General features: G+C 40.4%; 1 protein-coding gene across 3 annotated transcripts in view; it reads left to right on the top strand.

Moving 5' to 3' along the window:
* The window catches only part of SHROOM2 (shroom family member 2), a 124,940-nt gene that overhangs the window by 69,445 nt on the left and 30,772 nt on the right, over positions 1 to 24,723 (top strand). Inside the window, exons 1-4 of one of the 3 annotated variants that reach the window (XM_051634214.1) lie at positions 7,419 to 7,440; positions 9,658 to 9,789; positions 15,046 to 17,692; positions 19,652 to 19,755. In XM_051634214.1, coding sequence (XP_051490174.1) covers positions 7,436 to 7,440; positions 9,658 to 9,789; positions 15,046 to 17,692; positions 19,652 to 19,755 — 2,888 coding nt within the window. In that variant the 5' untranslated portion in view covers positions 7,419 to 7,435. Of the gene's footprint in view, positions 1 to 7,418; positions 7,441 to 9,657; positions 9,790 to 15,045; positions 17,693 to 19,651; positions 19,756 to 24,723 lie in introns of those variants that run through there. The other 2 variants (XM_051634207.1, XM_051634199.1) reach the window with 2 other exon arrangements.

The following is a 24,723-nucleotide window of genomic DNA, read 5'->3' as shown; positions in this document are numbered from 1 at the left end:
GGAGAGTTGAAGCTGAGGTCCAGCTCTGTTTCTGACAGCGGATAATGGCAGGAGATTAAGCAGGACATAGAGCAAGCCTCAGCAGAGGCGCCAGCTTCTTTTATTTGGTGGTTCACTGTAGCCTCCATATCTACTCTGGGGATGGAGAGTGGTGGCCTTACCTTTCTTAGGGTAAGGCACAGATCTGCAGCCCAGCAGGCTGGTAGGAGCTCTCATTGATAGTGGTGGCAATGTTATACCTGCCCATGCAGGTCTCCTCTGCTTCAATGAAGAGTCTCTACATACAATGTTGAAGAAATTGGGCCTGGATTAATATGGGCATAGGGGAGGAGGTCATGCTCCAAGAGGTTGAGAGAAAAGATCTGCCCTTTGCCAGTGGAGAACTTGTAGGTGGATGCGTGTTTCAGACTGTACTGCTTCTTGTTACAATACTGTTACAGCTGCAGTCATCAGTTGAAGATTAAGAAGATATAACTTGGAATTGAACAATTAGCTTCCCTGCCTGAAACCTGAACTGCCCCTGGGAGGTAAGAAGAAAGAGGTTACCTCAGAAGGTGATTGTGCAGCTATAACCACCTTGTGCCTCGGGCTTTCAACACGTTAAGGCAACTGAGATTTCATGCCCAAATTATGAGCTTTGTAATGTGCCAAAACTCTAATGTCTGTTTTAATCTGAAAATAGCTATTATGACAGTAATAATCCTTTTAAAAAAACAATTCTATATATCATAGGGTGATTAACAGTTGCATAGCAGTCTCCAAATGTCACATTCAGTGGAAGCACTATACATTTTTACATATGCTTGTGTGTGTAGTCCAGAAAGAGCTCCTCCAGAAGAGAGTTTCCTTTTTTCTTGTGTTGTTTTTTTCCCCCCCTTTTTTTTTTCTTCTTTTTTTTTAATGCAGCAGTTTTTCCTTTCCAATCTCTGGTGTCCTGAGACCAGGATGCCTCAAGGGAAAGTTTCTGCATAAAAAGCTTAGTTAATTCTTTATTAATGTGGAAAATATTGTAATTTTTTTTTCTACAGTATTGCACTCATCTTTTGTCTCAGTTACAGCTCAGCTGTAATAAATGGGTCTTGGATGCTGTGTGACATGACCAATATTTATTTGAAAGATTACTTGAGAATCCCAAGTGTTGTGAGAATAGGCAGAGATACAATATTTGAATACTTAAAAATTGCAAGCTCTTAAATAGGTGGGCAAAGAGACTTAATGTGGGCCTGTTGAACTGGTTCTGCTTCTTATTCTAATGTTTTTTTTCAGGATAAAAAGGATTATGTCATTGGTGATTGAGATCTACAGTATTGTCTTAAATATTTATTTCATTATATACCATTTCTGCGATGCATCTTCTTTAGCCATTCCTTTTTGTGAACCTTTTTACCACATAATGTATCACTGAGCTTGTATTATCCTCTGTGTTTTTATGCCACCACCACCAGTGTGTGGTTTCAACACATGTTTAGAAAAGGCTTTTGGGTGAGGAAGTCTAAATTAGTTTGTCATTCTGTATGAATTCCCTTACTAGTCTTGTTGGCTGGTATTATTTTCAGTATTCCTTCTCTTAGGTTTTGCTAAACCTGTCATTTCTGCTGTAGTATTTGGGGAAAAAAAGTTGCTGTGTAAATATTTTGAATTTTGTAGGTTTTGGAAGGTTCAGCTCTAAAAGCTAATTTGAATTATGGCCTGCAAATTGTCCTTAAACAAAGCAGGACCATTAAGTAATTCTTACTAGCCATTAATAGAGCTCTTAAATCCAGTGTACTAAACTAGCCTGATACACTGGATTTAATACATACACAGTGTTTTCCTACATGTTTTAACTTGATTATTGACTACAGCACCATATTCTATCATTGCAACTGTCCTTCTGGCACTACAGTAGATCCACAAAGAAGCCTGTCTGGCCCCAATCTAAAGGCACAGGTGGCTGTGTAGGAACTGGCCCACAAAAAGAGTGTGAGCTTGCCATATTCTTGGAGAGCGAAAGGTGGAGATGAATAGCCAATCCCAAACATGCATGCAAGAGATGCTGGAGAGGGAAGGAGGCAAAGACAGAGGGGGTGATGATGCTCCAGGGGATGTCATGCTAGTGACTCCATCCAGGGAGATGACTGAGCTGAGTGAAGACCTGCCGGTACAGAAGGTGAGGATGTCAAAACTTGTTGCAGGAGCTTCTGTAATAGCTAGGGATTAGGAATTGGGTGAACTGCTGTTTAGACCAGGCTTGTTCATTGCTTCATGGTTATTCAGATGTTAACAGGTTTCCTGAATTAAGACACATTTTCTTTCAGCTATATGTTTTCAATACAATTTGACCAGAAAGAATAACAGCTTAATATTTGATAAATTAGAGGGATTTGCAAAGTTGATCAGGAATCCAGCTTTCTTTTAGTTTTTTCTGCTCATCAAAATCAATTTCAACTTTGAAAAGGGTTGAGTATGCTGAGGCAGTCACAGATTTGTCTTAGTATGACAAGGCTGCTAATGACCTTTTTGCGTGAAAATGTCATTATTTTTAATTCCAAACATGGGTTTCAGTGTTACTTGAGATTACAAACTGTTCTCTCTCTCAGTGGTTCATCATCTGCATTTTGTGTGTCTGTGCATCTTACATGTCTTGGATGTCTGCATTTGTTTGCCTGTGGCTAATCCAGCTGTCTCCTGACAAGGGCCAGGCGGCAGGGGGACTCAGCTGTCTAAGGTCAGAGAAGAGTTTTTTCATATACTGGGCTGATTAATTTTCATAATTAGTTCAGTTCATTCCAGTTCAGTATGTCACAGGGATTTTCTGAAAAGAATAGATGCTAATACACAAGGAGAATTGGTTTTAACAAGCAGCTGTTAATGGAAACAAACTCTGGCATGGCTTGGGTGTTGCCAGTAGTAATTTGAATTAGTATGTCATTCCTCCTATGTTTGTTTTGGAAAACAGTGCACAGTTGACAAGCTAACGGTAATGTTGCTATTGATAATTTCTGATATTAAGAGCCTTTAAATTCACTTTCCTAGGCTACTAAGCTGGAACACTAGTTTTTTACATTTTGTATAAGAAGCATTTGATCAATGAAGGTGTGAAAACATTTCCATTTAATCTTGAGCAGATGCCTAATATGACAAGCTGCAACAAATTTTCATCCCAAATTAAGTTCCATTCAAGCATTTTCTGTATTCAGGGAGTAAGTGTGGAAGGGAGGAGATGGAGTGTGATGTTTTATAAAGCTTGTTATGGTTCTTCTCTCCTGCATAGACAGTGTGAATGTGCTGGCATAGGCTGTACTTTTAAAAAAGCAGTTAAATGGCTGCTGTGTAGCCTCAGAACAGTAGGAAGTTGGGCCATCCAAGGCTGAATCTGAGTGAAAGGCAGTAGGATAATCTTATGAAAAGGGAACAAATCAGTTCACTCTGTGATGCTCAAGAAAGAGGAAGGGAGATGAATTCAGAAGTGGATGGAGGGTTAGGTTTTAGCAGGGCTTCGTTATATTGGAAAGACCAGAAACTGGTGGTTGAAGCACAAAACCATCAACCTGGACAGAGAAGTTGTGGGCGTATTTTGAATTTTGAAAAGCCTGAAAAGTTACTTTGCACATATATATATATATGTATCATATATGTGTATATATATATATATATGTGTGTGTGTGTATAATTTTTTTGAATCATCCCTATTGGTTATGAGTGACAAAACAGTAGAGATTTACTTCAGAATACATTGTGGGAGTTTTTTAATTTGGGTTGGAATCCACTGATGTGAGATCTTTGGATGGAAGTTTTCAGGGGGTTTTCTGTGTTTTTCTTCCTTCTCATATTCTTTCATACATACATACCACCTACCCACCCCTCCCCCTTCCCTTCCTTTTTCCATTTTCAAAGAAATAAGGAAGAAACAAAGAAGAGTAAGTTTGTTCAGGAAAAGTGTTCAAGTTTTGGATCATTGTCCTCCTTTAAAAGTTAATTTTGCCCTTTGCTTAGTTTTTTGTTAAAACTAAGGATATAAGTATGTTGGGAAGCAGGAAAACCTTGAAAATGGCAAGGGGGAAGGAGGAGGGGATTGTAATGCACTTACCCTAAAGCTTGTTTATGGAATTGGTAACAACTGTTTGAGCTTAGATTGTGATAATTAATTGTTGTACTGAATTATTGAGAATGACACAATAAACTGTTCACATTCCTTATATAGCTTTGCTGCTGGACCTTAGTCTTTTGCCAGATTTCCTATATTGCCCTGACAGAAACATCTGGCAGTGGTGACTAACATAACATGAAGTAATTTGAATTCTATGAATATAGTTGCCTGAAAGAGAAAACACCCAATGTATTTGTGGAGGGTGATGACTCCTTCAGTTCTCTATAGAAAGGAATGTTGCTTGTCTATTTGAAGGGAGAGAAAGCAGAAAGAAAGCAGACATTTTGACCAGATAAGTACTCAATAATAATAATAATAATAATCAGATAGCAATTTTATCTTTTTCTTTTGAGAAAAAAAAATCGCCTTGTTCTGATCGTGAGCTCCCACATTAGGCAGTTGGGTGAGGTCTTCGCAATCTGCCGGGGGGGGAAAAGACATTGAACTCTTTTTTTGAATGAAAAACAGTAACATTGTTAATTTCTTATTATTTGAGGCTTCTAAGCTAATTCAAAGCAAAGCTCTGGAGACAGGCTTTGCTTCACTTCTGAGAAGTCTGAGTTGCATATTGGAGAAGAATTTTATTTTGATAGCAACTGTTTAATTTAACTACATTGACTGGTTCCCAAATTCTGGGCCTTCCAGGGAAGTTGCACCTTGAAACACGTGAACTATACTGTGAAGCAGTGCTCTGCAGCTTTTCAACAAAAATACTCTGTAGAATCTAAAGTAACTGAAAACGGAATACTTTTTGTTTGTTTAAAGAATCTTTAATGTAAACATTACAACAATTCTAACTCAGAAAATTAATGCATGTAACAGTTCTTCCTGTATACAGCTTGGTTCTGAATGAGGCCAGTGACTGATCCTTCTTTGTAAATTAGAAAAATTGGGTCACGAAAGAATATTGTATCATTTCAGTGTCACAGAATCATATCATAGAACGGTTTGGGTTGGAAGGGACCTGAAAGATAATCCAGATCCAACCCCCTGCGTGGGCAGGGACACCTCCCACTAGCCCAGGCTGCTCAGAGCCCCATCCAGCCTGGCCTTGAGCACGGCCAGGGAGGGGCAGCCACAGCTTCCCTGGGCAACCCGTGCTGGTGTCTCACCACCCTCACATTAAAGAATTTCTTCCTAATGCCTAACCTTAAATCTACCCTCTTTCAGTTTAAAGCCTTTACACCTTGTCCTGTCACTACAAGACCTTGTAAAAAGCCCCTCCCCAGCTTTCCTGCAGCCCCTTCAGGCACTGGGAGGCCGCTATGAGGTCTCCCCGGAGCCTTCTCTTCTCCAGGCTGAACAGCCCCAGCTCTCTCAGCCTGTCTTCCTAGCAGAGGTGCTCCAGCCCTCTGATCATCTCGGTGGCCCTTCTCTGGACTGGCTCCAACCCCTCTCTGCCCTGAGGAAGGGTTAATAAGCATGAGAGCTGATCGAGAAGCCGCAGTAAGCGAACGGGAGGGCTGAGGCTGAGCTGGCCGGGCTTTCCCCAGCGGGTGCCGTCGCTGCGGGGAGCCGGGCAGGGCCGCCCGTGGCCGCCAGGGGGCGGTAGGCGGGGCGGTGCCTGCGGGGGCGGGGGGCGGGGGGCGGCTTCCTTGCTTCAGGCTTCGTGCCTGTGTTGGCGGGCGTGAAGCCCGGCGGTGCGGGTGGGTGGGTGTGGGTGGGTGGGTGTGAGGGGTTGGGGGAAAGCTCCTTGTCCGCTGCGGTGGGCTTCCGTCCCTCCCCCCGCCTCTCCCGGCCGCTCAGCCATTTTGAATCGATGCTTAGATCTGAGCCGGAAAAGTAACCCTGCACCCCACCCACCCGCAGGATCTGTGCGTTTACACGGCTCCCGAGACGGGCCAGCGTGTCTTTGTGCGGGGACGAAACATCGAGCAGGCAAAGACACCCTAGCCATCCCGGCTTTCCACCTGGGTGCGGGTCCCTGGAACTGCCTGCCCTTCTTCTTTGGAAGCCTGCTACAGCAGGGGTGCTCTCCGGTGTGTGGGAAATAAACCAGAAATTCTGTTGGTGGGGGGAAGGGGAATACACACCTCCTCTATCTGCTGCCCTTTTATCTGGACGGTACCTACAGGAATTCGGGATGTGTCTGAAACCAGAGGGAGTGGCCTGTATTCATTGGTATTTGTGCTGTAGGCAGAGGTAGTTCAGTTACTTCATTCTATTCCCTGTCTACTTTTCATTTTTAAGATATTTTCCTGACTTCTGTTGTTGTTTGCAGATGAATCTGCTTGTCCAGTTTAATTCTTTTTATCTCTTAGTCAAAGAAGTAAATGTTGTCTCTTTCCCAACTCCCTTCTCCATCCTCCCCAAACCCCCTCCCTGGCCATATCCAGTCAACCTCCTCAGTATTGCTGCAGCAGTCTAAGCCAGTATCTCTATAGCCTGTGAAATTCAGAATATCTTAATGATTTCCAAGGATTAACTGTAAAAGGACAGATTTATTCAGAAAAAATGGATTGGAAAAGTTGTTTTATTGCTAAAGTATTTACACACATGTTGTTAAGATGCACTATCTAACATAATGGGTTGCTTATAGTTAATAGAAGCTGTTTTTTTCCCCTTTGTATCATATCTTCAAAGCATATCAACATTTTCCTTCCAGTAGCTTTTGTAAAAGCACTGGTAGAAAGACAATCTTGGTGAAATACTTTTATTAATGCTAAGGGTTTTCTGGGTTGTAGGTTCAGATGATCTCATTCTGTCACTCAGAATTAATACAGAGAATATAAGTATTCAGCTTCCAGCATCTTTAGTTGCCTGCAAAATATTCCTGTTTTGAGTGTTTTAAGCTTTTCTTCCCAGTCTTTCTGCCCATTTTTTCTGATTTTTGGAATCACTTAACATGCTATGCTCCATTTATTGTTACAAAAAATTGTTTATTGAGGTGTAGGAAATAGAAAATGTAATTAAATGTTGAGAATCTAGCAGAAAACATTGTTGACTATGTACAGTACACAATAAATTAATGTTTTGTCATGTTGTGAACTTCAGCCAAAGCAGGCGTCTGTGTGATTCTACCCACCAGTATTTTTGGGATGTTCAGACTGTTATATCTTAAAAACAAAATAAAATAAAAAACACTCTCTGAAAAATGTGTCCACATATATAAAAAAATTAAACAGAACTTTTAAGTTCTTTTCCATCTGACTTGCCTCACATCACAACTCAGTCCAGTCTGTTCCTCCCCTTGCTTGGCTGCTCAGAAAGATGAAAGTGGTGGTGGATTTTGTAGCACAGAAGAAGCCATCTGAAAATGACGTTAATGTGGCAAGAAACTATCTTGTGAAGATCTTGAGAAGTTCCATGAGGTACTGAGTTTAAAAGTGCAACCCTTCTGTTCATTCCCAGTGATTGAATTCCTTTACCATTTGCCAAACCCATAGCAAACCATCACAGAAGTCCTCTTTCCCACCCTTCATTCCCTCACGCTCTAGACGTTGCTTGTGTTGTGCTAGTCTTCTAGTCTTGTGTTTCCTTTGTGGTGCCTTATAGAAAACTAATTGTCTCATAGTAGGTAAATCTTTTTGCTGAATTGATGCCTAGAAGATCTATTGAATTTGCCTAAATAGATATTTGTGGTTTGGTGAGCTGGCATCATCACCTTCAGAGGTGAGCTGTGGTTCAAAAAGAACTCCCACATTTTGCACAGCTGAACAGTGGAACAATTTTTTTCCATATAGGCTCCATATGGGCTGAACAAAGGCTCAGGGCCCTTCAACTACAGATCTGAAGCACAGCATCCCATGGCTGAGCAGAATCTTTTGCCCTTGTTTGCACTGGGAGTATTTGGGCTCCTCCACTGACTAGGTTTCGTATTCTACCAAGAAGAATGTAGTGATGCTCTGCTTAACTGTTTTCTCTTTTGTCATGCTGGGAAGAGAGTAGTCTTTTGTTTATGGAAACAATTACTTCTTTTTTTAGTGACAGTAATGATGCTACACTTCTTAGTTTAAATCACAGCTGCAGGGTTATTAGTCTGCTTTTGTAGTTTTGCATGCGGAGTTTGGAAAGGCAGTTCATCACTGAATTAATCAAATCTTCCAAAGTGTACTGCAAAAAGCTGTGTACTCAAATTTGACCTGATTTGAAGATATGGAGTTTATAATGACCATTAGTTTTGTTCTGTAAATCCAGTGGCTGATAACCCAAACTCATAAAAAGAGGGAATGAGTTAAAAAATGTAGACCTGTCTTTAGAGTTCAAGTTGAAAATAGGGAACACTCTCAGCTTAGCAAATTAATTTGCAATTTAGACAAATTACTTAACCTTGCAGTAATAAACTTAAGAAATACTCTTAAGTGAAATTCCTAAGCGTGTTACAAAAACCCTGAAGAGCTGAGGTCCTATAAGCCTTTGTTTAAGACTTGGAAGGCTTGGAAGGATGGGATTTGTCTTGCTTTTTACCTCATCTAAATTTTAAATTGCATTTCCCCTAAGATGAGCTGAGGAGGAGGACAGGCTGAATTACCTTCAAGAAGTTCCTGCTTAGTTTCTGGGTGACTGGGAGGATCTAGGTAAATGCCCTGTGCTTGGCTCACTGAAACAGAAGTAGCTGAATTCCACTTAGAAGGTTTATTCAGCACTGGGGGAAAAAGAATGCACTTCTTTAGTGGGCACAGAAAGGTGTTATAAACAGCAAGTCCTTGGAGAGAAGTGCAAGATTCCTCCTGAGCAGAAAGAAGAAGTGTGTAGAGCAGTTTTGCAGGAAGGTTTGCAAGGTACAAAGCTCTTAACAACTTATGGTTGTACCTGTTAGAAGAGATTTCTTTATTTACATGAGCATGCACATTTGGAGCTGATATCCACATAGATATTTGGGGACTTGGAATTGCTGAACTGTTTTTGAGGTATATTGTTTAAAAACAAAAAAAAAACCATAAAACCCCCCCACCAAAGACAACCCCTCCAAAAATAACCCTGCATACCTAGAGTGCCAAAGATTTCAAGAGCTGAAGGCAAACTTGGATGGAATTAAAATTAATAGTTATCTCCCTCTTACTAACTTATATGAAACAATGTACATGGCTTTATTCTTTCCCGTCATTAACTCTTTTCTTCCCACCTCCTCCCATAAGCACATACCTACAGTAAAACCTTGCCAAAGCCCTATTGTACTGTTGACAAGTTGTAAAAGAGTCATAAGTCTTAGTATTAACTTGAACTATTAAAGCTCTGGATACGTGTCTGGTACTTCAAAATTTGTTTTCCTGTCTCCACCCCTCATAAAAAGCACCCCACCCCCAAAATAAATACATACTGTTTTTAAAACCCGAAGTATGCAAGCACAGGCCTTGGAGAGTATTGACATTTCACTGCATCTTGAGCATTTTAAAGGAATGCTGGTGTCTTTTCAAAACTGGCATGCATGTAGAAGTTGTCTCATCTGCTGTCATGTCAAGTCATTATGCCTCTCTCCCACCCATATGTTTGACTACAGTCCTGGTAGATTTTTTTGCTGCGTGTCACCTTACTGAACTGTTTGCATTGAACTACTACACTCGTAACGCTCTAACTCTCATTTTCAGAAGAAATGACCTAGCCTGCAGGCCTCACTCTTGGCATGCCACCAAATTTACAGAAAGTCAACCTGAGACAACCACGTCACACTTTTCCTCATCCAATGCCTGCGCTTCCTGGCACTCGCGTTATCATGCAAGGTGAGTCCCTGTTTAAGTTACGCGTTAAGCTGCAAGAGTGAGACAATAATAATGTAGGTCATGACATTGAGTGTTTTTTAAAACAACGAATGCAGATTCCTTGCGTTATACGTCTTTTAGTATTTCCTGTCCTTTGAATGCTTGAACGGGGAGCATGGGAAGCTTGACATATGGATGAGTGGATTTCAGAAACAGTATGTGATATGTGCGTGTGACTGAAAGGTAAGAAACTAGCTTTAAAGGCACTCGGAGGGTTGTGTTTCTTGCTCCGCGGTTCCCTTCAGTGTCCACTGGTAAAATCCTAAACCTTTTAAGTGAAAAGAAACCATCAAAATTAACATCTTTTCAGTGAAATAGTAAAGGGTGAAGAAAGTTTAAAATGCTTCAGACTATTAAAATGCCTTTTTCTAAAGGGAAAGGGCAGAATGTTTTCCTGTTGAACTTCAAGGTATTACTGGTTTTATTAGTTAAACTGCCTTTCTGTAATCTGATACAGCTGTACTTTTGTAGAGAGGTATTAAGACCAATGATGTTCAGTCCCTGTTTAAAGCACCTTAAAATTTGTTAGGTCTCATTCAGCAGGGAGAAAGTCTGGCACCCATGCAGTTTTAGTTGTGAAACTTTTAACTTCTAAGTAATGCCTTTTGTTACCAGGTTACAGGTTCTTGTTTGTTTCCTGCCTGTAGGTGCCATTCTTCAGCATTTTTACAAGGATGTTTTGTTGTTGCTTTTTTTCCTCTCAGTTCCCATTGGGCCACAGGTACACTAAGTATTAAAGAAAATTATTCTGGTGTGCTATCCCAGTTTGGAAAACAGACTTCTGTTTTCCTTACTTACTGCTGTATGTTCTCTGTCATTACTTTCTTGATGTTATTTTTTTGTGGTAGTTAAAAGAGAAGAACATTCATGCTTCAAAAATTTATTTTCGTGTTATTTTAACAATCATTTTTAAGTCTTTAGAAGCTCCCTACTGTTTTTAAAATAACTTGCTATCCACCCTTGAATAAAGTATGAGAGTTAACATTTAGACAGAAAGGGTTTTTTTAATACATTTTGTAATACTTCATTAGTAAAAGTTTTAGCACATTATTTTTCTCAAATCCATGATTATAATTGCTGCTGCTTTACACTCATTTAGAGTTTGTATATAAATTTCATATAGATAGGCTTAATTAGATTTACAGATTTGAAGACAGTGAAAGTTCTTGTACAAAACAAAACAAAATTAGAAATTTCTAAAAAGCTTTTAAAAGTTCCTGGTTGGAAGGCTAACTCAAGAGTGTTTTTTGTGTCTGTCTACTGAGTCTTCTGACAGAGCTGTAAATCCAGTATTTGCTTCCTGTTCTTCCTGATAGATGTCCTTGTACCTTGTGAAAGTAAAACATTACAAGACACATATCTCAAAGTGTGATTTGATAGGAGCTGGGTGAATCACAGTATTTAAAAAGGAAAAAAAATCGTTTGGTTCAAGGCCAGTTTGAAATGAGCCAGTTTGAAAAGGCAGGAAATTGTGGGTATAAAGGAAAAGCAGGAAGGGAATAAAGCAGTCCTCTCCTTCTGCATGTCAGAAATAGCAGCAACTGCTCTTAAACATCAATAGTAATAAAAAAGGCAAATGCTGCTTTCTCAGATGCTGCTGAAAGTTTTAGTGGCTTTAGCACAGTCTAATACCAGAGTTTCCAGAGCACTGAACCCTTTGGCTGCCTGTGCTACCCACTTGAAAGTTGATGTATATGGGAGGTCTGTCCGTCCAACTGTCTGTTGCCCAAGAGAGTTTCAGTGGCAGAGCTGACTTCAGCCTGCTGGCTACTGGAAGCCTAGCATTCCCAGATTGCCAACAAGGATTTGGGTACTGTGAGGATCCTGTTTGCAGAGGGGAGTTATTTGGGCTTGCTCATCTGCAAAAGGAGGAGGTGAACAGCTTTGGAGATTTCCCCACTTTCAAAGTACAATTCACGAAACCAAGATGCACCATGCACTCTTGAGTCAACATCGAGCTGAACAGGACACAGACATATGTAGCTGAAAGCAGCAGTATGCAGGGAGGTAATAGAAATAGCCCCAGGAGGGTATATTAGGGTGTATTTCTAGAATTCTATTTTCTAGAATTTCTTTTCCTTCCTTGAGCTAGGCTTCCAAGGTTGGTATTCATAGCCTGAAGTATCATCTGAATGTGCCTGCCTGCATTCTCTCGGTGAATGTGAATCACTCGTAAAACATGGAGAGTTCAATCGGGGAGAGATGCTTTTGCCCTCTTCCAAGCAGGATATACCTACATTTTGTGTGTTGAGGGGGTGGGGTACAGCTACACAGAACAACTGTCTGAAAATTGACCTTACTACCTAGGTAGGTGCTAGCTATGGGCAATTTGGTTTCATGTGGGAGAGGGAGGGGGCATTGGTAGATTTTGGTGAGGTTGTTTTGCCCTTTGAGAAGGTACATGAAGTTAGAGGAAGACAGACCAGAAGAGACTGTATTAGTGTAGATAGGAAAGAGCGTAGATCTGGTGACCAACCCTCCACATCCACCACTGTATGTGTATTATTTTGTCATGTGATTTTAATTCAAAAACTGTAAGTTATCTTGAAAGCACTAGGCCAGGTCTAGGTGCTTCTCATGCAAGCATAGAGAGTTAGTCCTTGAAAGATTTAGGTGCTTCAGTTTCCCTCTGTGAGTCTGCTGTCTTTTTCACAGAAATCATACCTTAACAACATGAATGCAGACTTTTTTCCTAACCCACCCTGGACTAAGGCTGGGTGCACTTTTCTGTGAAGTGTGATTATGAACTATCTTAATTTGCTGAAAGTTTAGACCCTGCATTTTCTTCCAGTAGGATACATGGTAGTAGGACACCTTATAATCTTGGTTGGTTGGGGTTTTTTTGCTGTCCCTGGGTGTACTGTTGAGACCAACAACCCCTTCTCCTTCATTCTAGCCTTACAGGTGTGTGAGTGAGGCACGTATGCTTTGAGAAGGCTGCTTAAACCGAGTTTTTGGGACAACTAGGGTCAAGTACATGTAGACTGTAATCCCGTGCAGTCTGAATGTGGTCTGATTTGCTGAGAGGATGTAATTTCTGGGAGGGCCCGAAAACAGAAATTCAACACCCCAGCCTTGGGGGGCAATAGGTGCTTATTGACTAAGAGCCAAGCATGGTGTTTTTAGATTTTTCCTGGACTTTACCTGCCAGACTTTGACCAGCAGTGTGGGTGCTTTTGTGAATCCATCATAAAATATCCACCCAGGCTATCCTGGGATACTAGGCTCAGGCAGAGTAATGGCTTCTGGATTCTTTTTCCATGTCAGGGTTCATGGGAGGATTGCCCCACAGTTAAGGACCACAGGTGGCCATTGCTTTGCAGTTACACACCATCAGGAACATTCCTGTCCTTTTTTTTTTTTTTTGAAGCTTTTGCTGCATCTGCTGGGTTTCCACTAGGCGTTTTCTAGCAGGGCTTTGACCTCTTCTGCTGATGATCTCTGCTTCACTTTTGATACCAGCAGATCTACAGGAGACTTGTAAATTGTAAATCAAGGCTTTCCTGCACAAGTGTCATCTTTATTTTAACAAATACCTAGTATCTCTGTAGTGCCGAAGAGGAGGAAAATACATGCAATCCAATATCAAATACCTGGCTTACATTCTTAATTCACAAAGGAGGTCCTAATAATGTCTAAGACACTTTACATGAACCACAGTGTCTGCCTGAGAAGGTAGTTCAGGACCTTCTTAAGTATTTAGCAAGGTGGTTTTAAATTATGAAAATAAAAGAATGCAAGAACAAAAAAACTGACAAGATGAGGCCAGTGCTAGTGTATCTTGTTAATAAAATGCTTTTAGAAAATAAGCACAAAGTATGCCTTCTCTTACTTAACATAAATTGCTTCTGACCATGTTGTATTAAAACAAGTTACAAAGTCTATTAGTAATAGGGGGTGGGGGGGGAAGCAATTTTCATGTCAATACTGAATTCCAAAGCATTGTTTGGTTGACCTTTGCAATTTTTTTGACAGAAGAAAATATCCATACTCCTTGTATTTTTATGTGGACTAATCTAATTTCATTGCTAGCTTTCACAGGTTTCTGCACAAAATTTGATAGTTGTTTCATATAATTATAGCTACAGGGAATTGGAATCATTCCGGGATTTCTACTAAGGGGCTTTGCATGCAAGGGCAAGAATCTGAATTTGGTATATAAAAGCAGGAAGGGCTGCCAGTGAATTTCAAACAGGGAGATGTGATGAGAAAAATTGGAAACACTCGTTTCAACATCAGTGTGTTAAACTGACAAGAGGTGAGTGCTATGAAAGATAAGAAAGAAAAGAAAGAAAATAGAACAAAACTGATTGGGTAGGAAGACAACAGAAGCAGCAAGATTTTGAAATAGTGTCCTAGGCAAATGATCCAGATAAAGTACAGTGTCAAAGATGACATTTTTATAGAGGAAAGAGTGGCAGAGAGTAACTGGTGGTGGTAAGAATTCTTGAAGGAAGGTCAGAAGGTTAGTTTTGGTCAAGCAGAGCTTGCATTGCTCTGGCATCTCCTCCTAACATTCTCCTGTCAGTGCTGTGGAACTGAGTGGAATTGAATGACATAAAGCTGTCAACCTGAGAGTGGTTCAAAACCACATTGGCAAAGTACATGTGAAGGCTCAGAACTGAAATGGTGACATTTGAGGCAAATGTTTTTAGTGAACTTCTATTCTCCATTTAGAAATGAAAATATTAAATGAATGGACAGATTTGGATGAGCAGGGCAGAGGAATAAGCTAATGGACTGAAGAAGTTTAGAGTGAGTACAGAAGATGAACCGGGGAGTACATGAGTTTAATAGCTGGAAGAATAGGGGTGCCTGGAAAAATAAGCTTAAAAATAAGTTGGTGTTTGTTGAGAAAGAGGGAGCTAATGGAGCTCAAACTAAATTGGTCTAAAAGTAAGTCAGCAAAACCAATAATTTGCAGAGGAAGAGCAGAGCCTTCAAGGAGTTAGATGTGTATTACTTATTAGTAAACTTACATGGGGGATTTAGTGATTAAGGTTATTAAGCTTTGAATGTATAAAGAGTATAAAGATAAAGCCCTGACTTTATATTCAGACTTCTGATTTTGTTGGATTGTTTGTCATGAGTAACTGCTATGCAGATGGATCTTAACCAATATTAGTAAAATTGGTGGCTATATATTTATAATTAAGCTGTGGCATTTTTTAACTGGCATATTTATGATGAGGCTTTTTTGTTTGTTTCCTACCATAGTTGTTCTTCTCATGACCTGTCAAACTCATGGGATCAGACAAGTCTACATCGCACTTCTGACCAATTCAGCTCATTGGGAAGTATGGACAGCTGGGACCACACTCCACAAGTTGCCCAGTATGGAAGACTTTCTTCTGCAAGGTCTAATAGTAGCATTGATCATCTAGGGAGCCAAAATAAGCGTGATTCAGCCTATGGGTCTTTCTCCACAAGCTCTAGCACCCCTGACCACACTCTATCCAATGCAGACACTTCTTCAACAGAGAATATGCTATACAAAGTAGGCCACTGGGAAACTACTAAGCATGGAAATAAGTCTGGCCAGTTCTTGAATGACAATAGTGGAATCGAGGACAAACCTGGGTACTTGCCAGCTCCTACCCAATATGAGAACAAGAGTCCTAGAATAGAGGAACACTCTGATGGCAAGCTCACTAGCTCTGGACGATCCAGCTTTGGACCTGTTTGGTATGTTCCTGATAAGAAGAAGTCTTCATCTCCTCCTCCTCCCCCTCCACCACTTCGTAGTGACAGCTTTGCTGCTACCAAAGGCCATGAGAAAGCCCACGGCCCTGGGTACTCAGAGGGTGCCAGCACGCAGCACTTTACAGCCCTGAACCGGTCTCAGCCCAGGAGCGACTGGAACTTGGAAACTGTGGAACAGCAGCGACGACCCTCCAGAGCATGTGACAGGAGGGTCAGCAGCTCAAATTACAAATCTGATCTCAGTTCGGAACACGCTTTTTCTTCAACTGGTGAAAGGTACAATAGCAATGCAGGAACTGTGAACAAACTGCAGTCATCCTTGTCCAGCACTGATGTTCGGTTTGCACAGCCGACTTACAGTTACCACCACCTGCACCAGTACAGTGATGAAAGCACTTTTTTTCACAATGCAAGAATCTTAGCTGTGCCTAAAGATCAGCAACATTATCTGTCTTATAGTGGCATTCAGGAGTTTCCTACAGATCATTTTCATGGCTACAGTCCAAACCAAGCTGGTCTGCCCAACACTTCCTCTTCTTCAAACAGTGCTGCTGAGCAGAAGATTGACAACACTGGACAGAGTCGCTATTACTGCGTGACAGCAAAACAGCCTGCTCAGGGAAGCTCAAAGGCACTACAGCTCAAGGACGACAGCTGGAAGACTGCAGTGGGGGCTGATTCATCGCTTGGACCTCACGAAAATCCTGCAGTTGTCACAATGGTCCAAAAACCAAAATACTATCTACCTCAACAATCTGTTGAATCTTCACTGAAAGGGTGTGAGAACAGTAGTCATTACCCATTGGAAAGAGAGGGGGATGCTAGGTTTGCTGTAGTAGAAGAAGCTAAGAAACACAATCATTCTGAAAAGCCTGGACAAAAGAAAAACTTTGAGAGCAGCTCTGAGGAAAGTGAAACTAGGTATGGTCAACAGGAGTATGCAAAGGGCTGTGTCCTTACCACTGAAAATAGATCTGTTCAAAAAGATTTTAGGTGGGGGAAAGAGGAGAGGAGCAAGATTTCTCCTCAGAAGACCCCAATGTTGCATTCTTTAGCTCAGGAAGGAAAAAAACAGTCTGACAACAGCCCAGAAGCAGCACCAGAGCGACAGGCCCCATTTGACACCCACTTGTCTAAACAAGCACGAAGAAGCGATCGTTTTGCAACAACCCTAAGAAATGAGATCCAAATGAGAAAAGCAAAGCTGCAGAAAAGTAGAAGCACTGCTACGTTAGTAGGGTCATCTGAAACAGAAGAGTGCAATGAGACTTGGAAGCCAGATTCAGCAGAAAATGCCACCACCTCCTTGGACACTAATTTTACCAGCACCTACAAAGATCACCTCAAGGAAGCACAGGCTAGGGTTTTGAGAGCAACGTCCTTCAAACGGCGGGACTTGGAGCCCAGCCTCACTGAATATCTCCCCAGGACACCCGAGCAGAAAACTGGTAGTTACAACTCTTCGTTATTGGTTTTGGTTTCTGAAGATGTGTCTGGATTCCTTGAGGCTATGCAAGTTAAACCGAACCCCACAGGGAGTGGCGCTCATCACGTTTCTCGCATTGGAGCCAGGAAGAGGTTCACAACAGAGCAAAAACTGAAGTCTTACTCTGAACCCGAGAAGATGAATGAGGTGGGGATGTCAGAGGATGAGTGCCATGCTCATTGCCATCCAAATGCATCAGAAGAAGCACTGGGCTCATTTGCAGACAGGTGGAAATTTTTTGAAGAAACAAGTAAGCCTGCATACAGGAAATTGGCACAGAAACCAGCTCCCCACAGCCTAGCTGAGGAACAGCCTGAGAGACCAGATAGGAAAACTCACTGTGGACAAGAGGGAGATGAGTCATGGTATGAGAGAAGAAATTGGGCAGCCTCTGTTGGACTTGAAGCTGCCCATGTTTCAAAAGGTAACGTCCACCCCAGTAGCAGCAGTAAGGCTGCTGATAGGATTGTGAAATCTGAACAGCCGCAGCGCCTGGGAACCTTTGCGGAGTATCAGGCATCGTGGAAGGAGCAGAGGAAGATGATAGAGCCAAGGAGCTCAGGAAGGTACCATTCAGCTGATAATATCCTTGATGCAGGCCATGAACAACATGAAAAAACTCAGTACACCCATGAGAGATCTAGATCATCCCCTTCAACTGATTTCTACAAGCAGGTACAAGTGTCTTTCATGTCATCCTTTAAATTGCCCAGGGAGGCAGCAGGAAAGTGGTGGAGGGGGAACAAGGTATTTTGGAATGAAAATTTCCAGTTTAGGAATGCATTGTATTATTGTGTTTGCCTTTTGTCAGTAAAGGAACAATTGTTACAAGTAGTTATCAAAAATAAAATGAAGAAGATAAAAGTTTTATTGCACAGGAATTGAGTGTAGCAAAGAGCAACTGGATCAAGTAATTTATTGAGTGTTGTAGCCAGATGGAATAAAACAACCTGGTTGATTTGTTAACGTCCTCTTTTTTACAAAAGAGGTATGGGAAGATCAAAGCAATCTTCACCCAGAGTTACTTCATTGGTGTGGCTGCCTTCCCCATTTCAAGACTTTCACTATGAATTCTGAACAAAAATGTCCCAAGGGGAAATGATACATACTTTTTCCTATTTTGATAATGGTCTGATCTTTTTCCATGGATTTCCTTTTTTCATCTAAACTTGCTTGATGCAAAAGCTACATAGGACAAAACTGACTAATAAAACGTAGAGATCAAAATATGTCTGTTAATGTTCAAGCAACACTACAGCAACAAGTGAAACTGCTTAGTGTTTTATTTTATGCCAGTTTGCTTGATTTAAGATGTATACATTCATTCCTTAGAGAGATGCCAAATGTCTGTTCAACTTGCAAGTAAATATTAAGTTAATTTTTAACGGAGCGGGGCCAGGGAATGGTTGGCAGGTAGCAGGAGAAATAAACAGAGAAACCCAGTCTCTTAAGTTCTCCGTTTATAAGATGTTGCTCAAGCTGCTACAAGATTGACTGATATGTAGAGGGAGTCATAGTATGTTCAGCCAGTGTTGAACTTCACCATATGCAAGAAAAGAATTGAGGCAATGCAGTTGTCTATATTTATTCTTTTTTCCTCGTTAAAAACATTGTGTACATACGTACACATCCACACAGCACCTCTGTTTGTGCGTATATTTAGAGGGAGTAGAATAAGAAGAGCTCAAAAAGAAACAAAATTTGTTTTATCTCTAAAAGTTGTGGACTTTTTCCCTTTAAGATTTTTGTATCTTTAAGTTTTGCAAAAGTTTGGGTTTTTTTTTAACTCTGTATGCAGGCTTAACTGTGCAGATAATTTGAGGGTAGAGATTCCAAGCACTGTAAATATTCACCTGGAAGTTATTTTGAAAATGAAATTAAATTATTAAATAATTGCCTACCCAGCAGAAAAATCATCTTATAATCTATTCCATGTATGCATTTCTGGTTTATTAGTCAGTGCCTTTAAGTTCAGTATAGGCCTCCTGGGGCAAAAAACAAACACCTGTTTAGGCACCTGGAAAATATGGTGATAAGTGCATTAAAGAAGCTTATAACAGACTGAAGTAAATAAAGAGGTTGTTTCACATATATGGTGCAGATGATTCCAGTGCTAATGCACAATTAAATTTTCTGTAGGTTCAGTGTTTGTAATGCAAAGCTATGCTTTGGGTGTGGTTGTTTGAAGATAGTGAGATAATAAAATTCTGGAACAGTGTTGTTGTGTGTTTTACTGAGAAACTAAAGTATGTGCTCAGGGATTCAAAAGCTGGTGTGTACTTGCCTCTTCTGAAGTGTAAGCAAGTCTTCTGTAACTTCCTTACCACTTTTTTTTTTTTTGGTCTTTGCCAAATGGAAGTTGCAGAGGTTTATATAAATGCTAAACTCCTCTGTAGATCAGCAAAGTAGAGCAGTAACTCGAGCAGAGCCAGGTTGGTGTGCCGTCCTGCGCATGAGGGCACACAGCATACTGTACCACTTAAAAACAAGCAAGCTTAAGACATGCTATGCTGTTGACTTCATGTATATTCAAACAGAGCAAACCCACAAATAAGAGGTTCCATAATCATAGATTTTTCAGAAGTCTGAAACATGATGACTTGGTGTCTTACTTGTGCTGTAAACCACTTTTAGGAAGTCTCGGTTGAAGTAAGGAGGCAAGCAGAAGATTTAAAGGAAGATGGGGAGCTTATTTTCTCTAAAGTTAATGATCGGGATGAAAGGAACTGCACTGTAAGGTAAGCGTTTCTTAATTTCTGGCTTTAAGAGCTTTCTTACGACAACTCTCATCTAATCCTTTCCTGACCCAACCTGGAAGTTTTACTATGATGATTTCAGTATTTTGCAATGCCTTTTTCCCTTGTTTCCCTCCTGTTCCCCACATACTTGAACATGCATGACAGAATAAATGTTGAGACTGAAGTTTACTGGGGACTCTAGGGCAAGCTTGAAGAAATTGTGAAGTAATTGTCAAGTGCTGAGTGCATTAGTTTGTTCAGAGTCAGATTATTTTTATTTGTGTGCGTGTAACAATTTGGATATTTGTCATATTTATCAGTTACAGGTTTTTGGTGGCAGGGTTGGGGGGGGAGACTGCTTAAGGTTTTCCAAAAGAGTGTTCCAGTATGATCCTTAGCAAAGACAGTATGCTACTGGAACACAGTACTGCCATAAACTGGGCTTTTCTCTAGTTGTACCTTTACGGAACGCAGGACGTGAACAGAAGCCAGCATAAATTGTTTTGCATGTTTATTCATTTTTGAGTGAATCCATACGATATTTTCAGACCTTTCTCAAATATATGTCTGCGTGCACAAGGCAGTTAAAATCTTCAATATCTAGCGGGGGGGGGGGGGGTGGGGTGTGGTTGTGCCTGCCTCCTGGCACGCAGATTGCCAGAGCTGTGGTAATGTCATCAGTGGTTTCAGTGATCGCTGGTACTGTGGCTGCTTCAGTGGCATGTGGCAGCTGAGCTGGGGTTGTGCACACGCTGCTGCCACCAGGTTTGGTAGCTCTGGCTTTCCTAACAGAAGAAACACATGGAGAGGAAAAATAATTTCTGCAGGTTTTCCTCCTTTCTGTCAGTGTTATTAATCTCTCAAGGGGAGAGAAAATGATGAGCTATAGCGAACACATATTGTAGTCGTGACTGTAAATGCTTGTAAAAAATCAGTATTTATTTGTGGCTTTATGCAGTTGGATTTGCATTGCTTATGGCCCAGCTGAAGAGACCATCTGCTATTTTTCTAATTCTTTGTAGCCCTTTGTACTTACCATAGTGATTTCAAAATGAATAGCCTGTGAGGGTGTGAATGTGTGAGCCCGTGCATGCATGGAGGGCAGACTGGGCTGGAGGGGAGGGAGAGGGGGGAGGCGGCTGATTGTGGAGCAGACGAGCTTCTGTAGGCAGACAGCATCTCTGGACAAGTAAAATGATTTCCATCCATCAGTGCTGAACCCTAGTCACAAAAGCACGTGAATACTACTCCTACGCCAGCATTTTAGCAGTGTTTGTGCAGTACAAGTCTTGCTTTATCATCACGGAATCCATGAAAATCACATGACTGGGCTCCAGCTGCAATAACTTTTCTAAGCAAAAGCCTATTTTGACATACTAGTTCAGATGTAGTGTTTGGCCATGTAGCCATGTTACAGAAGGTTTTTTAAAATGGTCTCTTTCGCAGCCTTTCCCTCAGCACTTGTATTATGCAGAGAGCTTACATCTTCTGTATTAAAAAAATAAACCGAAATACATTAAATAATCTCATTTGGGTGTTGTGAACTGCCAGTGCCTGAGAATGAATGGCTGTCCTCTGAGAACCAATATGTATTTCCATGTTCTCTTTCTTTAACAAGGCGTTTGTGTGGTCAAAAGTAACTGAACTTATCATGAAATGAATCGATTTTGTGATTTTTGAGCTGCCCTCAAGTCATATAATTTCCTACTTTTAAAAGCTCACAGTTTGCAAATGGCTAGTGAATCTACCAAATTCGTGGTGTATTCTAGAATATGAACCAAACATAAGGTCTTCCTTGACATATTTAATATTTTCTTTGAAAAGTTGTGTTTGGATTATATTGCTGATAGCCCTTACTTTGTGCTACTGAAGCCTGTGTGCTACAGTCGCCTTTGTGCTACCAAAGCCAAAGTGACAGTGCTGGATGCAGGAGCAGCCCTTCAGCATTTGTGTGGGTTAGATGTGCAGGGACACAGCTGAGAGCCAGCTGTGGAGTCCAAGAGTGCCTTTTCTGGGTTAGAGATTGTCTAACGCTACAGGGTTATCTCTGGCCTCCCTACACTCCGGTTGGTTTGCAAAAAAAAAAAATAAAAAAATTTGCATTTTAAATTAACTTCAAGTGTATACTGTTACAGTTTTCCTGATTATTTTCAGGAGAAATATGAGTCTTTTTAACAGACTGAATCTAGAGTGAAAAAAGGTTGGAGTACTGTAGCAGCAAATAGTTAAAAATAGGGTGAAAAAGTGCTTTATAAGCAGGGTTTTTTCCTGGGCTTTTTTGCTACTGGTTCATTTTGCTGCAGTATTTTTTTGTGCTCTTTTTTTAGCACATAGTTGCAAAACCTAAATTGACATTACTTCAGAAAGTTAGGAGAGTTTTTTCAGTTTATGAAGATAATTTGTTAATTCCTTTCATCTTTGGGCTGTGTTTTTCTTCTTTGAGATTACTGAGTGCTTCCAATGAAATCAGGTTGTTTCATCTCCCTTTTTAGAAAAGCTATAACATGTTCTTCCAAATTACAGTATTTAATAGCTTGGAGTATTATTTTTACAGGAAGATAAAGCAGTGGTCCTTAGTGTTCATTATCATCTCCCAAGTAAGAACCGAGCACCCTTGTTACCAGCTTACAGGCATGCAAACAGTTGTCTGACATGAGCTGTATATTTTTATACTGAGACTTGATGCAGTTCTAAGTAAGTATTTAACATTAGGAGAACTGCTTTAAAAGTGTTATGTGAGTCTGAAAACAAAAGTTGATGCTTTTTTGTTTTTAATGGTGCTACTCTTTTTATTTCGTATTAGTTACAAAAGCTTAGATTTTTACATATGTGAAGTCTGTCTTTAAACAGTTCTCTCTGCCTTTATCAAACAATGTATGCTGATTATAGAATTACCTTCCCTGTAGATGTTTCCACAATTTTTTAACTGACATAGCCCTTCAGAAGGTTGAAGATGGAAATGTGTGCTTGGGCCTGTAGCCTGTGACTTCCTGCAGGGTGACAGAGCACACATAAAAGTCAATCTGTAACAAAAGAATAGTGCCTTATGATCTAATTCATAGGATTGCCATCTACTAGCGATGTTAACAGCCATTGCTCCTATTTACTTTCTAAGAATGTTTGACTTGTATTTCTCCTAGTTTGTTTCTGCAATGCCTATGAAAATTGCACAATTTCAGAAAGTGAAAAAGATGTATGAGATCATAGGTCTCAGAAAATCTTTCAGCATTTAATAGATGTCAAGTACAGGAGCATGTGCATGTCAAGTATGGGAGCACAGCATGACTCAACTCTAATTAAACACTAAGATGTTTCTTTTAGACCTTTCATGCCTTATTAGTTGCTCCTATCTCAGCTCTTGAAGACAGAGGAACAGCCTTTACCATACAAAATCAAAGCAATTTGTTCTTGATGCCTAAGTTGACCTAAATGCCCAAGGTAAATGTTCTAGCCAGAACTATATAGCAAAATGTTTTCACCTTCCTCCCTTTTCCTCTCAAGAAAGAAATTATATAACCTTGGGCAACTACTTCCTTACAAATCAGTGAAAAATTCCTTTAGCAAACATTTAATGCATGTATTAACGGGCTTCAATATTTTATGGTGTTGAAAGTGGTCCAAGTTTTGTCTTCTAAACTTCACCTACAGCTGTTGTAATTTTTCATGAAAATTCTTCTAAAGCAAAGAATGTTTGCTAAGTATAAAATGACCTAACAAGTAGTATTTAGTAGGAAATAAATTATAAATATATAATCTTGGACTTGATGATCTTAAGTCTCTTCAGTTAAAACTATTCTATCTTTTTTATCTAATCTGCACTGTGCTAACAATTTCTATGGTCGTTTTATTCAAGAGCTTATAAAGTTGTTTCCTCTTTGTAAAATGTAGAATAAGGACTGTATAAAGGCTTAAGTGCTCTTTCTTGAGGGAGATCTATTACTCAGGTAAAAGGAGAAGAAAACATACCAGTTTGGTTGAAGTGATGCTTCAGATGTCTGAATTCCTGACATTAATGAATTTACATGTGAAAATTACTTCTTGCATGAAGTAAAAAAAAAAAAAAAAGCTTTCCCTTTCCAGCAATTTTTCTGCAACTATTTGTCATCATCTGGAGGAAGTGCAGGAGAGCCAATGTGCATCCTCACAAGCTCTTAGATATTAACAAAGATTTCAAGAATGTGAGCCCTTCCTGTGTACATTAGCATTTCTTTCTCATTAAGATATGGATTATTAAGGTGCTTATCAGACCACTTTTTTTGCCAGTGATATCATTTTATAGGTCATATGGACTAGTGGATGATGCAGTACAGCCTGGGTCTGTTTCAAAGTTTATATTTTGTCTGAAACTGGAAAAACATTCCTGTGTATCTTCCCATGCATATAGAGGCATCAAAGGAGGAAGAGTCCAGCAGCATCTCCCCTCCTACCTTTCATCCTCCTTATTTTTTCTGTAAATACTTGCAATTAGTGCAGATTTCATTGCCATGAACCATTATATCTTTCCAGTGCACCAGTATATGTGACTGATTATTAACAGCTAAATAAATGCCACACGTTCAGACAGAGTAACCTGGAATTACTGATGGTAATTCTGTGGAAGTTGATTCATGATAGGGCAGGCCAAAGTTCTGCTGAATCAGGTTTCCTTTCTCTGAACAGCAGTAGATGCTCAGAGAAATATTAGGGTATTAAGAAAAAATTGCATTACATTAGGAAAAATGTCCATAGGAAATGGTTATTAGGAAAAATTTCTTCACAGGAAGAGCGGTGAGACATTGGAACAGGCTGCCCATGGAGGTAGAGGAGGCATCCTAGAGGTGTTCCAAAAACAGGTGGACGTGGTGTTTCAGGAGATGGTTTAGTGGTTAGAGGTTGTAGGGCAGATGGTTGGACTTGATCTTGAAGGTCTTTTCCAACCTTGATATTTCTATGAAAACAAAAACAAGGCAAATACAGGGCCACAGTGCT

The sequence above is a fragment of the Apus apus genome, chromosome 1 (assembly GCF_020740795.1).
Source record: "Apus apus isolate bApuApu2 chromosome 1, bApuApu2.pri.cur, whole genome shotgun sequence".
NCBI classification, from domain to species: Eukaryota; Metazoa; Chordata; class Aves; order Apodiformes; family Apodidae; genus Apus; species Apus apus.
The sequence above is the reverse complement of the archived record's forward strand: the minus strand, read 5'-3'. Positions and strand labels throughout refer to the sequence as shown.